General features: G+C 36.9%; 1 protein-coding gene across 1 annotated transcript; it reads left to right on the top strand.

The window, feature by feature from the left end:
* The first annotated feature begins 3104 nt into the window (after window positions 1-3104).
* On the top strand, window positions 3105-6154 carry LOC104116499 (bidirectional sugar transporter SWEET1-like). Its single transcript, XM_009627365.4, has 6 exons — window positions 3105-3287; window positions 3416-3452; window positions 3644-3739; window positions 4876-5155; window positions 5515-5634; window positions 5785-6154. Exons 1-6 carry the CDS (start codon window positions 3245-3247, stop codon window positions 5968-5970), a joined length of 762 nt encoding a protein of 253 aa, XP_009625660.1. The 5' UTR covers window positions 3105-3244; the 3' UTR covers window positions 5971-6154.
* Window positions 6155-12271: the final 6117 nt, after the last annotated feature.

The following is a 12271-nucleotide window of genomic DNA, read 5'->3' as shown; positions in this document are numbered from 1 at the left end:
GCTGGATTCCGAGACGTGGGTCTCACAGGCGATTTTTGAGTTAATTTCAGCTTTTAATTGAAAAATATAGTATTTTCTTATCAAATTGATTCATATAATTTTTGTTGACTGTATCGAATTATTTTGGCTAGATTCGAGCCATTCAGAGTGGGATATTCATGGAAAAGGCATTCTTACCGATTGATTGAGCTTTGTTCGAGGTAAGTGGCTTGCCTAACTTTGTGTGGGGGAACTTCCCGTAGGATTTGTACTGTTTTTGATATATGAGGGCCGTGTACGTGAGGTGACGAGTACGTACACGGGCTAATTGTGTAAAAACCCAATTTTTCTACTAAGTAATAACCTGATTTCCTTCTTATTTGAGTTCCATCAGCATTTGTGGTATCCGGCTAGACTAGAATAGCATGCCTACTTGCCTTAACTATTTACTTGAACTACGTGCAACATGTTTAGTGAATTTACGTGTCTTTCCTTAACTGGTACTTAGGTTGAACTGTAGAATTTCGTGTCGTAACTATTGATTCTATTGTTTGGCTGCATATTTACTTTGGGACTACGGAACGGTATTCCGGGAGATCCCCATGTACTGCATATTTACTTTGGGACTACGAAACGGTATTCCAGGAGATCCCCTTGTACTGCATATTTACTTTGGGACTACGGAACGGTATTCCGGGAGATCCCCCTGTACTGCATATTTACTTTAGGATTACGAAATAGTATTCCGGGAGATCCCCCTATTTTGCACATTTACGTTAGGACTACGAGACAGTATCTCGAAAAATCCCCTGTTGTTATCTCTGTGTACTGAGCTGTTGTCTTCTATGATTTCATTCTTGTTAAATTTCAGTCTTTATTTTACTGCGGTATTTTATTCTATATTGTGTTATTATATATATACCAGTAGGGCCCTGACCTGACCTCGTCACTACTCGACCGAGGTTAGGCTTGACACTTATTGGGTACCGATTGTGGTGTACTCATGCTACTCTTCTGTATATTTTTTCGTGTACAGATCCAGGTACTCCTTATCAGCTGCACTGTGAGCCGGGATAGCTTTGGAGACTTCAAGGTATATCTGTCGCGTCCGCAGACCTCAGAGTCCCCTTCTACTCTTCCCCATGCCCATTATCTTCTGTATTTTCTTTTGATAGACTCTGATGTATAGAGACACTAGATTTTCTTCGTGTAGTTTGTAATTCATGAATGTTTCGGATTTTGGGAATGATGTGTAGTATATTGAGGAGTTGGTTATTGTACATACCAAGTGGCATGGTACTCAGTTATAGTGTTATTACTACAGTTAGTTGTTAAATTTATGTTTTTATTTCATTTATTCCGCAAAATGTTAGGCTTACCTAGTCATAGAGACTAGGTGCCGTCACGACGTCATACGAAGGGAAAATTGGGTCGTGACAGGGAAACAAGTCGTGTTTTTTTTTACCTTTTGAGCCAGGTATTTTTCACGTAAAAATACTTGTGTTCTTTACTCTCTGCATTATTTATTCCGCAACAGTAGATTAAGGAATGCATAGAAGAACCATGTCCTTCTATAATCAGTGCACGAGAAAAATTGGACACCACACAAATCACCCATTCCCTCCCCTTCTTGTGTGGTATTGAAGCATAAAACATCAAATAAATTATTAAGATTGAAATAATCAGAATTCATGCGAAAGCTAGTAAAACATATCTTCAATGACGATAAATTAGACTAAGGAAAGAAATATATCAAAAGAGACAAAAGAAATTAACGTGGTTCGGTCCATTGACCTACGTTTACATGCGAAAATGGGCAATCCACTATATTTAAGAAGGTACAAAATATCGAGAGAATAACCTTGCAAAATTTACTTTTAAAGGAGGTAAAGAGGTTCACACAAATGGTAAGATAACACTTGTCTCAAACCCCTTAACGACTACTAAGTCAGACGGAAGTATCCTCAATTATATAAGTCTAAAATATTTTTCTCTAAGAAAAATAATTAGTCAAATATGAGAGATAAATTATTTCCTTTTAAGAAAAAGAAAAATCCATTATGATAAGCATCCTTCAAAATAGACAAATTTTAACTAAAATTGGGTATTTTGATTGGTAATTGGAATGGAATATGAAGAAGAAAACACAAAGAGTAGGACGACGTACTTTTCATGGATACATTTTACTTTAAGTAGAATAGGACCATCGATAGGTCCCCATTTTCAGTAGGGTGAAACATTTTATATTTTCAAAAGTTTTCTGAAACAAATTACTATGAGAAAAATCTTGTTTCCAATAATTTTTGAAGCGGTTGGTTCAGATTGCAATCAACAAGTTCTCTAATTCGTTATGTGATTTAATCCATCGAGTACACGGTACAGCTCCTCTTTGAACTGCATTTTCTCCATCTCAATAATAGTGAAGTGACATCTAAACTAGTTATTGTTGGACAGTTTATTTGCAAAAATGTATGAAGTGCCAAAATCACCTAACATGTCGGGTCGAGTTATAATTATTTAAGTTTACTTCTGCGGTCATATAATGAGTTGTATGGGGAGAAGAAGACATCACTAAATTACGGCTAAGAGGTTAAGAAAATAGTTCATGAGTTCGACTTTCAGTTGTGACATTTTAAACTTTTTATTTTTTAATCTACTTTTGTCTAATCCTGCCTTTGCCCTGCTTGTGTTGTGTGCGTATAAAATATAGACACAAGGATTAAAGGATATAGTGAAAATCGAAACGAAGTAAGGAGAGAAGAAGACAACACTGGATTACCAAAGAAGAGCCGAAAGGATAAGGAGTACGTGGAGTATCGGTAAAGTTGTCTCGAGTGATCTATATGTTAGGAGTATGAGCCGTAAAATCAGTCATTGATACTTTAATTAGACTACTTACATCGCACTCTTAAAACATAGAGTATGATTCTTTTTCGAATCCTGAACGTGAAATACTTTGTGTACTGGACTGTTTTTTTTTTTTAAAAAAGTAGAAAGGATATGGACCTCACCTCATACTACGAGTATACAAACACGTATACTGCTGGAAAAACAAGAAAGCAAAAAAATTGTTTCTTTTAGCCAACCTGTTTGTTTTGGCGCTATTTATACATATATCTCTATTACCACTTTTCCCCATAAACCACCATTCTACAGCACCGTTTTCCTTCTCAACATAATCTTTTGCTTCACAATATCCTCTTCATTTTTCCTTTCCTTTCTAAGCTCTTTCCAACTTTCTTAAAAAAAACTAAAAACCTCTGCCATGGCAATCATCAAAATTCTCCACACTTTATTTGGGATTTTTGGTAGGATTTTTCATTTCCATTCACTTGTGCTCCTTCCATTTAAATTTCCCTTTAGTTTTCTTGGATTTTGAGTGTGGTTCATGACTTAATTAATTGCTTGTTTTTCCTGTACTTGTTTCTTGGAACAGGCAATGTTACTGGTTTGTTTCTCTTTTTGGCCCCCATGTAAGCAGCCTCTTGAAATTTTTCTTGTCATTTTTCCTTCTTTTCTTTTCACTTTTAGGTAACATTTTCTTAACTTTTAAATGAAGCGTTACTCAAAATAACGAGGCCGAGATGCATGCAAATTGATTCGAATACCACAATTGTGAAAAATTATTTCATTTAACTCTTCTTCTTTTTTCTTGATGGTGAAGGATTACATTTAAGAGGGTCATTATGAATAAATCAACAGAACAATTTTCAGGCATACCATATGTAATGACTCTGCTCAACTGCTTACTCTCTACTTGGTAAGTTTCTTGAATTAAGCTATCTCAATTATATGTTTGTTTTGTTCATTTTTCATCTGTTTCTTTCTTTTTGGGAGTTTGACTTACTCTTGACCTTGTACTCTTTGCTTCCTAGTTGAAACAAACTTCCCCTGTTGAATAGACAAAAGCAGAGTTCTAGATGAGGTGTGGGTATTAAGTGGCCGTTTGGACATAAGAATTGTAAATTTCCGGAAAAAAAAAGAATGAAATGTTCTTAAAAGTGAAAATGGTATTTGAAAGTTTTTGAAAGTTAGAGTTGTGTTTGGACATGAATATAGTTTTGGGCTGTTTTTGAATTTTTGTGAGTGATTTGAAGTGAAAATTTTGAAAAACAGCCTTTTCGGAGTTTTTCAAATTTTTAAAAAATTCTGAAATTCATATTCAAGTGAAAATTGAAAATTTTATGGCCAAACGGCCCCTTAATTCGTAAAGCTGGATACGCTTCATTTTGTCAATGGCTAAGGTTTAATGTAAAATATCATTAGTGAATTTCTTTCATATTCTTTAGAAAAGACTTAATTAAGGCAAAACATTTTTTTAGTAAAAGAGAAAAAATATGTTTCACTAGAGGCGAATCCAGGATTTCAAGAGGATTGGTGCACTATTGTAAAGAGGTGGATCTAGAATTTACATTTAAAGAGTTTAACTTTTGTCTCTTATCCTAAACCCACTACACTTTTGAAATTATAGGTTCAAAATTATATTCTTTTTGAAACTTACTGATTTTCTCACACACACACTGTGTCGACTGTCCAAAGTGGGATTTGAACCGTTAATTTCACTTCTATAGGTGAACACATTAATTATTGCACCATAGGAGTCCTTAAACATGGGTGCACGCACATATATTTAACTAAATTTGAAAAAATATAACATTATTATTATACGTGGTTTAGGAAGAGGCTAATACCTAATGTGTTTCACATAAACTGTCAAAGTATATATTTATCCTAGAAATCAGCTTGTTATTAGCCTTGGGATTTTATGAAGTAACATTTTAGTCATCTTGTAGGTTTTACTCTCTAAATTTTGTTTCCACAAAAGAGAAAATTGATTAATTTACAACATTGTTAATTCACGATTAATTCAAATATTTATGGATTATTATAAAACAGGTATGGTCTGCCATTTGTGTCACCAAACAACATACTGGTATCAATAATCAATGGCACAGGTGCAGGACTTGAGGCATTCTATGTGTTGACATTCCTCACATTTGCACCCAAAAGGGAGAAGGCAAAAATCTCTGGAATTCTATTTGTAGTCCTTTCCATATTCTCAACTGTGGCATTGGTCTCCATGTTAGCCCTCCATGGCAATAAAAGGAAGATCTTTTGTGGCTTTGCTGCTGCAATTTTCTCTATCATTATGTATGGTTCTCCTTTGTCAATTATGGTATGTAATTTTTTTACCCTACTCCTCGAACATGTAATGCGTGACAAAACAAATTAACCGATGACAAACGTGTAGACTAAGAAATTATCATATAAATAGAAAACTGTAAAGAATGTTGTGGGAAATGTTGAGATTCCTCTATCTTTAACGGGAGAAGTTATGTTCGAGCCCTGAAAATGGTTAATCAATACTTATCTTGAATAATCTTTGCTTTTTAATTGAATAGACTAGTCATGTTGTCCTAATTAATCATTCCAAACTACTTTTATGGGAGTGCTCATCTTTTTTGGTTGGTTAAATAACTTGTCAAGTATTTGTCATGGAGTTTATTCTAATTGATTTTTATCTTGTTTTGGCAGAGGCTAGTGATTAAGACTAAAAGCGTGGAGTACATGCCATTCTTCTTGTCCTTGTTTGTCTTTCTCTGTGGTACCTCATGGTTCGTCTATGGATTGCTTGGGAAGGACCCTTTCATTGCTGTAAGCACTATATGATACTTTTAATTTGAAAAACCTCTTCTATCATTTTCATACAGTAATTATTAGGTTTAAATTGTTTGATTAATTGTAAACACCGAGTATGAAGAAGTATTTTCGGGATAAATCTAACTATGCGATGAATATTTGCAGGTACCAAACGGGGTCGGAGGTTTGCTAGGAACAACACAACTGATATTGTACGCAATCTACAGAGACAACAAAGGGAAAGGGAAAGGCAAGAAAGGCGAGGAAAATACAACTGCAGAGATGGAATTAGGGAAGCCCAAAGAGAATAAGGAACTACCTAACACCCAAAATGGAGATGCAAAAGCATGATATTTAGGATTAGTTCAATCAAAAAATAAAATGTTCCCAAACTTTATGATGCTCATTTTTTTTTCCTAATTGGAAGGGGTAATTCTCAACGAATCAAGTTGTACTGGTAGTTACTTAAAGCTATAACCGTTATTTCCCTTATTATCGTGAAAGTTCTTTAAGAAATGAAAGTCTTTTTCAATAATTTTCCATTTGTATTTTAGTTTTATGTATGTTCGCTTCGAACAAAAAATTTCAAGTACAGTAGAATGCAACCTTCACAGTACTAGTAAAATTGATACAGAGACATCATTAAATAAAGTGGGAATTATGTGGTTCCCGCGAAAACAGTTCAGTAGTTATGCTGCTACGTCATTTGTATAGCAATATTTTAAGTTGGAATAAAATAACCTTCTGGACACTTTGACCGATTGATATTTTTTCTTCTTTTTCTTTTGACGGTTCTTTCCACTTTAACTACGTAAAAGAGAAATGATGATTTTGTACGTGTTATATTCTTTTTTGAACGAACTAATAAAAAATATTTATTATTTAAATTGAAATAAATTGGAGTAATATTTATATTTAATATATAAATTATATATATTTATCGGCTATTATATTTTTAAACATCCTAAAAATAAAATTATTTTATTTTTTCCATCCACAACGTTATGTCATTGCACTTGTGGAAAAGTTTAAAACGGCGGTCGTTTCATTGGCAACCGATTACCAACTTTTAAATTTTAAAAAGAAAATAGAAAATGACGAAAAAGTGACAACTCCCTTATATCCAGTTGCAGACTGGATCGTAACCCACAAACAGTCACCGTTTTATATACGAATCGTCTTAGTACATGTACGTCCGACGTATATATGTGTTTATGAAATAGGTTCTACAATTATATAGGTATAGTAATATAAATAAATAAATAAATAAAGTAGAGATCGTGGCTATCCTTTTGCAAGGAAAAAAAAAAAAAAGCTATCCAAAATTTACTAGTAATAAACATTTAACTGATAATGATATTGAGAATTAGACAAATTGTATCTAATTGTTCTCTGTTCTATATTTGATAATTTTGCAAAATTCTCTTCATTAGTTGAAAAGAATCCATCCATAGACCATGTGTAACAAATTAATATTTTAACAAGATATAAAATATATCATCAAATATTTAATATGATTACCCAAGAACTAAATAACGAATTCTAGTCATTGTGCCTTTCATTTTGGAAAAAAAAAAAAAAAAAAAACTTAAACCGAAAATAAGTTTGAATGACCACGTATATCCAAATATCATGATTTAGTTACGCACAAGATGCCAAGAAATTTTGTACAAGTTGATATTTTCTTGGAACTTTAAACCTTTTTTTTTGGCTTACCCCGATTTTCCTATAAATGATGAAAAAGATCACATGATTTTGTGACGAGTGAAACATTGTCCGGTTCATGCCTCCAGAGTCCAGACCATACAAGTAATGCCGTGATTATCTGACGTTCTGGAACTGATTCAGAATATTGCAACCCTACCACAGATATTGGAATCTGAGTTCTTAAAAAAATTAGTAAAATGCTAGATGTCTCCTTAGTTTCCAAGAATGACAGTACTTACCTGTGAGTTCAATATATTGTTGAAGAAACTATCCTTACTATTCAGATTTCAAAATTTATGAGTTTAATTTTTTTAGATTTTTAAGGTTAAACTCATTTAAAGTTATGACCTGATGAGTTCATATCTTCTATTTATTATAATTTTAATAAATTTTAATATATAAATTTTGTACTCCGTATTAAAAGTACGCCTCTCTTCGCATTCGGTTGATTAGACGCACGTATTTCCGTATTTAATGCCCGAACACGCGTCATCCTATGATTCAGCACAACTTTTTCCGATTATCGAGGTAATCATGGCCATAAATTTAGCCGCCAAAAGCTTTTACTTATATGTATCAACTTTCTCCCTTATACTTCATAATTTTTCAAACTTCCCTTATCTAACTTGCATCTTGCTCTTTATTTTTTCTCTAATTCTCTTTAACCAAAAAATCTTCTACTTCTTCCATACAATGGCTTCTTCCTCAAAGCGCACCGATTTTTCAAAAAGCAAGAACAAATCCGAGGACTTTGCTCCTCCAATCATCCCTAGAAGTCTTATTACCACAAAAGACTTCGAAGAGAAATTCCCTACTGCTAACTCTCGTACATGGGCCGTCTGTAGGTATCCTTCTTCCATACGTCCTTCTAGCATTCCTGATGTGAAGGAAGACTGTCGCTGCCATGACTTGGATATTATTTCTCCTGATCTATCGGAGTGAGTCACCCTACCCAAGGAGGGTTTTACATATTTTTACATGTATCCCTTTACTTTGGGTGCGTTCTCTTTGAGCGGAGAGCTTGACCCCGTGATTGCGTAGTTTTGTCTCCGCTACCAAGTGTGTTTGGCACAAGTAAGTCCTTGTGTGTGGAGGACAGTTACTTTCCTTCGGCGTTTGTGCCAGGAGACTGGAGAGGAGTTAACTTTAGCTCATATGATGAATCTGTATTCTCCCAAAATCTTCCGCGGGGGAATGATAAACCTCTGCAAACGTGGCCACCATGCTCTGTTGTCTAGCATGGATGATGACAACGACCATGGATGGATGGAACGGTGCGTTGCACCTGCCACCGACGATATCATTCTAGCGATGGCTCCATCCTTTCCGGCCGTTTGGAACCGCACTCGTAAGCTCTTTGTTTGGTATTTCCTTTTACTAAATACTTTTCTATAGCCGTATTGATCCTCCATCCTTCACCTGTTTCAGCAACTCGATGGATCCCACTGGCGGTTGAAGGTTTGGACCGGTGGGTACAAAAGATCTTAGACGTTATGATGTCCGAGACTCGCTTGTGGAAAGAACTGGCCCCTAAATACGGGTGGAAGGCCAAGAATCATGGTAATTCAAACTCACCTTGTTTCAATTTTTTATGCGAAGAACTTGATTGATCCCTTCTAACTTATATATAAAATTAGGTCTACCCGCGGGCTCTGTTGCTGTTCCCGAGGAAGATGTTTTGACTGATCCTGCTGATACAGCGAGGCTGCTTCAGGAGGCGCTTACTCGAACAGGTTGCTCCGGGCCTGCTTTGGGAGCAAAAATTTCTTTACGGAGTCCTCGGCCGGAAGACAAACAACCAAAGAGAAGACACTCCTCCGTACCAGAGAAAAAGAATAAGAGGGCGAGGACTAATGCCCCCAAGTCATCTCCGATAGTGATTGTGACTAGCCCTCCTTCCGGGCCAGTCATAGACACTGTGATGATCGATGATGATGAAGAAGCTAGTGATAGGGGAGCTTCTCTACATAGAAGATGAGGATCCTCATCATCTCAACAGGATGCTCGACCTGTTGAGATAGTTACACCAACCGAGGACGGTGCCTTGACACTTTGGGGAGAGTTTGATTTGTTAGATAATGTCAACTCCCATTTTTGGGCCCCAATTGTTGTGTCTGGTACTGCGGGGCTGAGTACCAGATCCGTTTCGTCTTTGGTTGGCGAGCATCCAACAACCAGCAATGCATTTGATGCAATTGCTTCTCATTCTTCAACTCCATCAGCTTCATCTCCATCTTCGCCAACACCAGCAACTACTACATCACTTCCATCTTCATACACTCTTCTACTAGCAATTGCTTATCATCTCCACCGGCCGCACCTGAACATGAAGAAGATGTTCCTCTTCCACAGTCCCCGGTTTATGGGAATTTGGGGCAAAATTATGCTGCCCCTTTTGAAGATCCACAAAGGAGGAGGAATGTTACTTTTTCGTTCTCTACCGGGTGCAACTTGCTATCCCGGCCGGTGGAGGTTGCTAATTTTCTAAAGCTTTTGGCTTCAGAGAAAGACTGGAAAAAGATTCAGGCACTCTCAGGAGAGTGTTTGTTGAACAACGCTATGCACAACGCTGCAGCAGTACGTTCCTTTCTTCCTTTATTATTCCTTCTACTTTTGGGTGTGAACATATCCTGAATTTCACCCTTCTTACCTTATAGGCTAATTTTCTTGCTTCCGAGAGCCTTCAGAGGTTGATTCATGAAAAGGAAGAAATTACCTCCTCTCAGGATCAACTTTTGGCAGAGTAGGAGCAACATGTCGCTCGCCTTTCGGAACTGGAAGCAAAAGTTGTTGATGCTGTTATATTGGAAGCTCGTTTGCGGCAAAGTGAGCAAGAAGTGGTAACCCTTAGCCAAGAAATTGGCCAGTTGAGGGTTAGATTTGACGAAGCCAGGGCCAAATAGGTTGAAGTCCATAGCGTCGTTCTTGCTGCAACCGAATGCGAGGCTGCCTCCGCTGAAAGATTGATCAACTTAGAGGCAGCCTTGAATTCCAAAATTGAAGAGCTTGCTGCTATGGGAGCGCAACATGCCCAACTGGAAGAGAATTATAGGAAAACTATCGAGCATAATAGGCTTTTTAGTTCAACTATCCGCGACCTTGATGTTAGCCTCAAATCTGCTAGATCCGCCCAGGAAAACCTTTATGCCGAGGTGACCCAACTCAAATAAGAACTCAAGTGCCGAGAGGCTTCCCTCATTGTTGAGAAAACTTACGCCATGTATAACATGAGGAGAAAAACTTTGGAAGAGGTCAAAGCTGGTGTCGTTGATTTTGATGCCGAAATTGCTAAGGCCCGCGAGCTCGAGTTAGCTGCTAAAAGTGGACTCCCAGCGAGGCCTGATGCACCCGGTCCTTCTGGTTCCGGTTTCGAATTTTCGAAAACTGAAGAAGAATTGGAGGATGATGATGCTGAAGGCAAAACTGGTGAAAATGTTGAGCCATTGGTGGGTCCATCTACTTCTCCCGGGGGGCGCAGACACTTTTCTTCCTTCTGGTTCCGGAGACACTGCAGTTTAGCTTTTCTTTTATTTTTCCGATTCTTGTATGTATGCCATTTTGAAATGCTTTAAATTATAAAAAACATCTTTTTCTCACGTATTGTTTGAGTCTTCTTTTCGTTTGAATATTCTTGTAAGTCTTTAATCTTTGCATTTTCTTCCTTTTAAGAATTTTTACGTCTTATTATGTGAAGCTTTGGGTGTATTTTCCCCAAAAGCATTTTTGGCTCTAGGCACCAACCTTTTTTTGTGAGGGCTTTGATAAGTATTTGCGCACGTTTACTTTTTGCATCCTTTCGTATACGACTTCGGGTGTATCTTTCCCCGAAGGCATTTTCGATTCCGGGCATAAGTTCTTCCGGAACCAATCCTTTAACGTGAGGGTTTTTATAAGAGAAGGCCCTCTTATGTTTACGGTGCTCTTGAAGAGGACGTCTCCTATTCATTATGGCACTAGCATTTGAAGTACTTGTTTAACTTTCAAATGACAAAGTTAATTCATCGTTCAGACAAGAAACAAGCTAAAAACAAAAGTATTTCATTTTATTCATTCTATTCTCAAACAATACATAAGCATTTTCTATGCTGTAAATACATTGTCATTACTCGTGGCTAACTTGTATAACTTATTTCTACGGGGCTGGACGACAGTCTCCGGTCCCGATGATGCAATTATATTTCTAGTTTTTCATTTCCCGGTTGACTTGGTAGTCATTGATGTCGTATCCTCATATCATTCCCCCCAGTGTTCGAATGCGAAGAATGCAAATTGGAACACTGGAAGTCTTGTATCTTCGAAGATTCCACTAATGCATTGCTAGATAATCCTCTAGTGTTTTGTGCTCGTGAACGATCAGGTAATCTTTGCTCAATAGCAAACTTAAATTCCTGGTGGGAATTTTCTATAAAGCAAAAGATTATCTAACCATCCTTGAGTGGATCTTCGCTTGTATGCCTTGCTATTAAAGGTCTTATTGTTGTTGTCCATAGTATGCTTTTTGTTGCTGCCTTGTTAAAAACTTTGCCAGAAAAACCCAATTGGGACAAAATCTGAACGAAGGGAAAACGAGTACAACACATACTTTCTGATCGGATAATGTTCATCAACTATAATATCTTTAAAGGTGTGCCACATTCCAATTGTTGGGCAACTTTTTTCTTCTTTGGTTTTCCAACTCATATGAATCTTCCCAGTGATAGCTGAAACCCGATAGGGGCCTTTCCACATTGGACCTAGCTTCTTCGCGTTGATTTCGCGGGTGTTTTGAGTTTCTTTCCTTAGGACCAAGTCTCCTACTTTGAAATAATGGAGGTTGGCTCTTCGATTATAATACCGCTCAATTCTCTACTTTTGAGCTACCTTTCATACATGCGCCAAGTTCCTACGTTCATCGAGCAGTTCCAAGTTGACTAACATTGCTTCATTGTTTGATTCTCCATCTGCC

The sequence above is a fragment of the Nicotiana tomentosiformis genome, chromosome 4 (genome assembly GCF_000390325.3).
Source record: "Nicotiana tomentosiformis chromosome 4, ASM39032v3, whole genome shotgun sequence".
Taxonomy (NCBI): domain Eukaryota; kingdom Viridiplantae; phylum Streptophyta; class Magnoliopsida; order Solanales; family Solanaceae; genus Nicotiana; species Nicotiana tomentosiformis.
The sequence above is the reverse complement of the archived record's forward strand: the minus strand, read 5'-3'. Positions and strand labels throughout refer to the sequence as shown.

Bases quoted from the DNA above. Each gene is read 5' to 3' on its own strand.
- LOC104116499 (XM_009627365.4), top strand. From the start codon at position 3,245: ATGGCAATCATCAAAATTCTCCACACTTTATTTGGGATTTTTG. The intron at 3,453-3,643 runs GTAAGCAGCCTC...TTGATGGTGAAG, and splicing joins TTTCTCTTTTTGGCCCCCAT to GATTACATTTAAGAGGGTCA. The intron at 3,740-4,875 runs GTAAGTTTCTTG...ATTATAAAACAG, and splicing joins AACTGCTTACTCTCTACTTG to GTATGGTCTGCCATTTGTGT.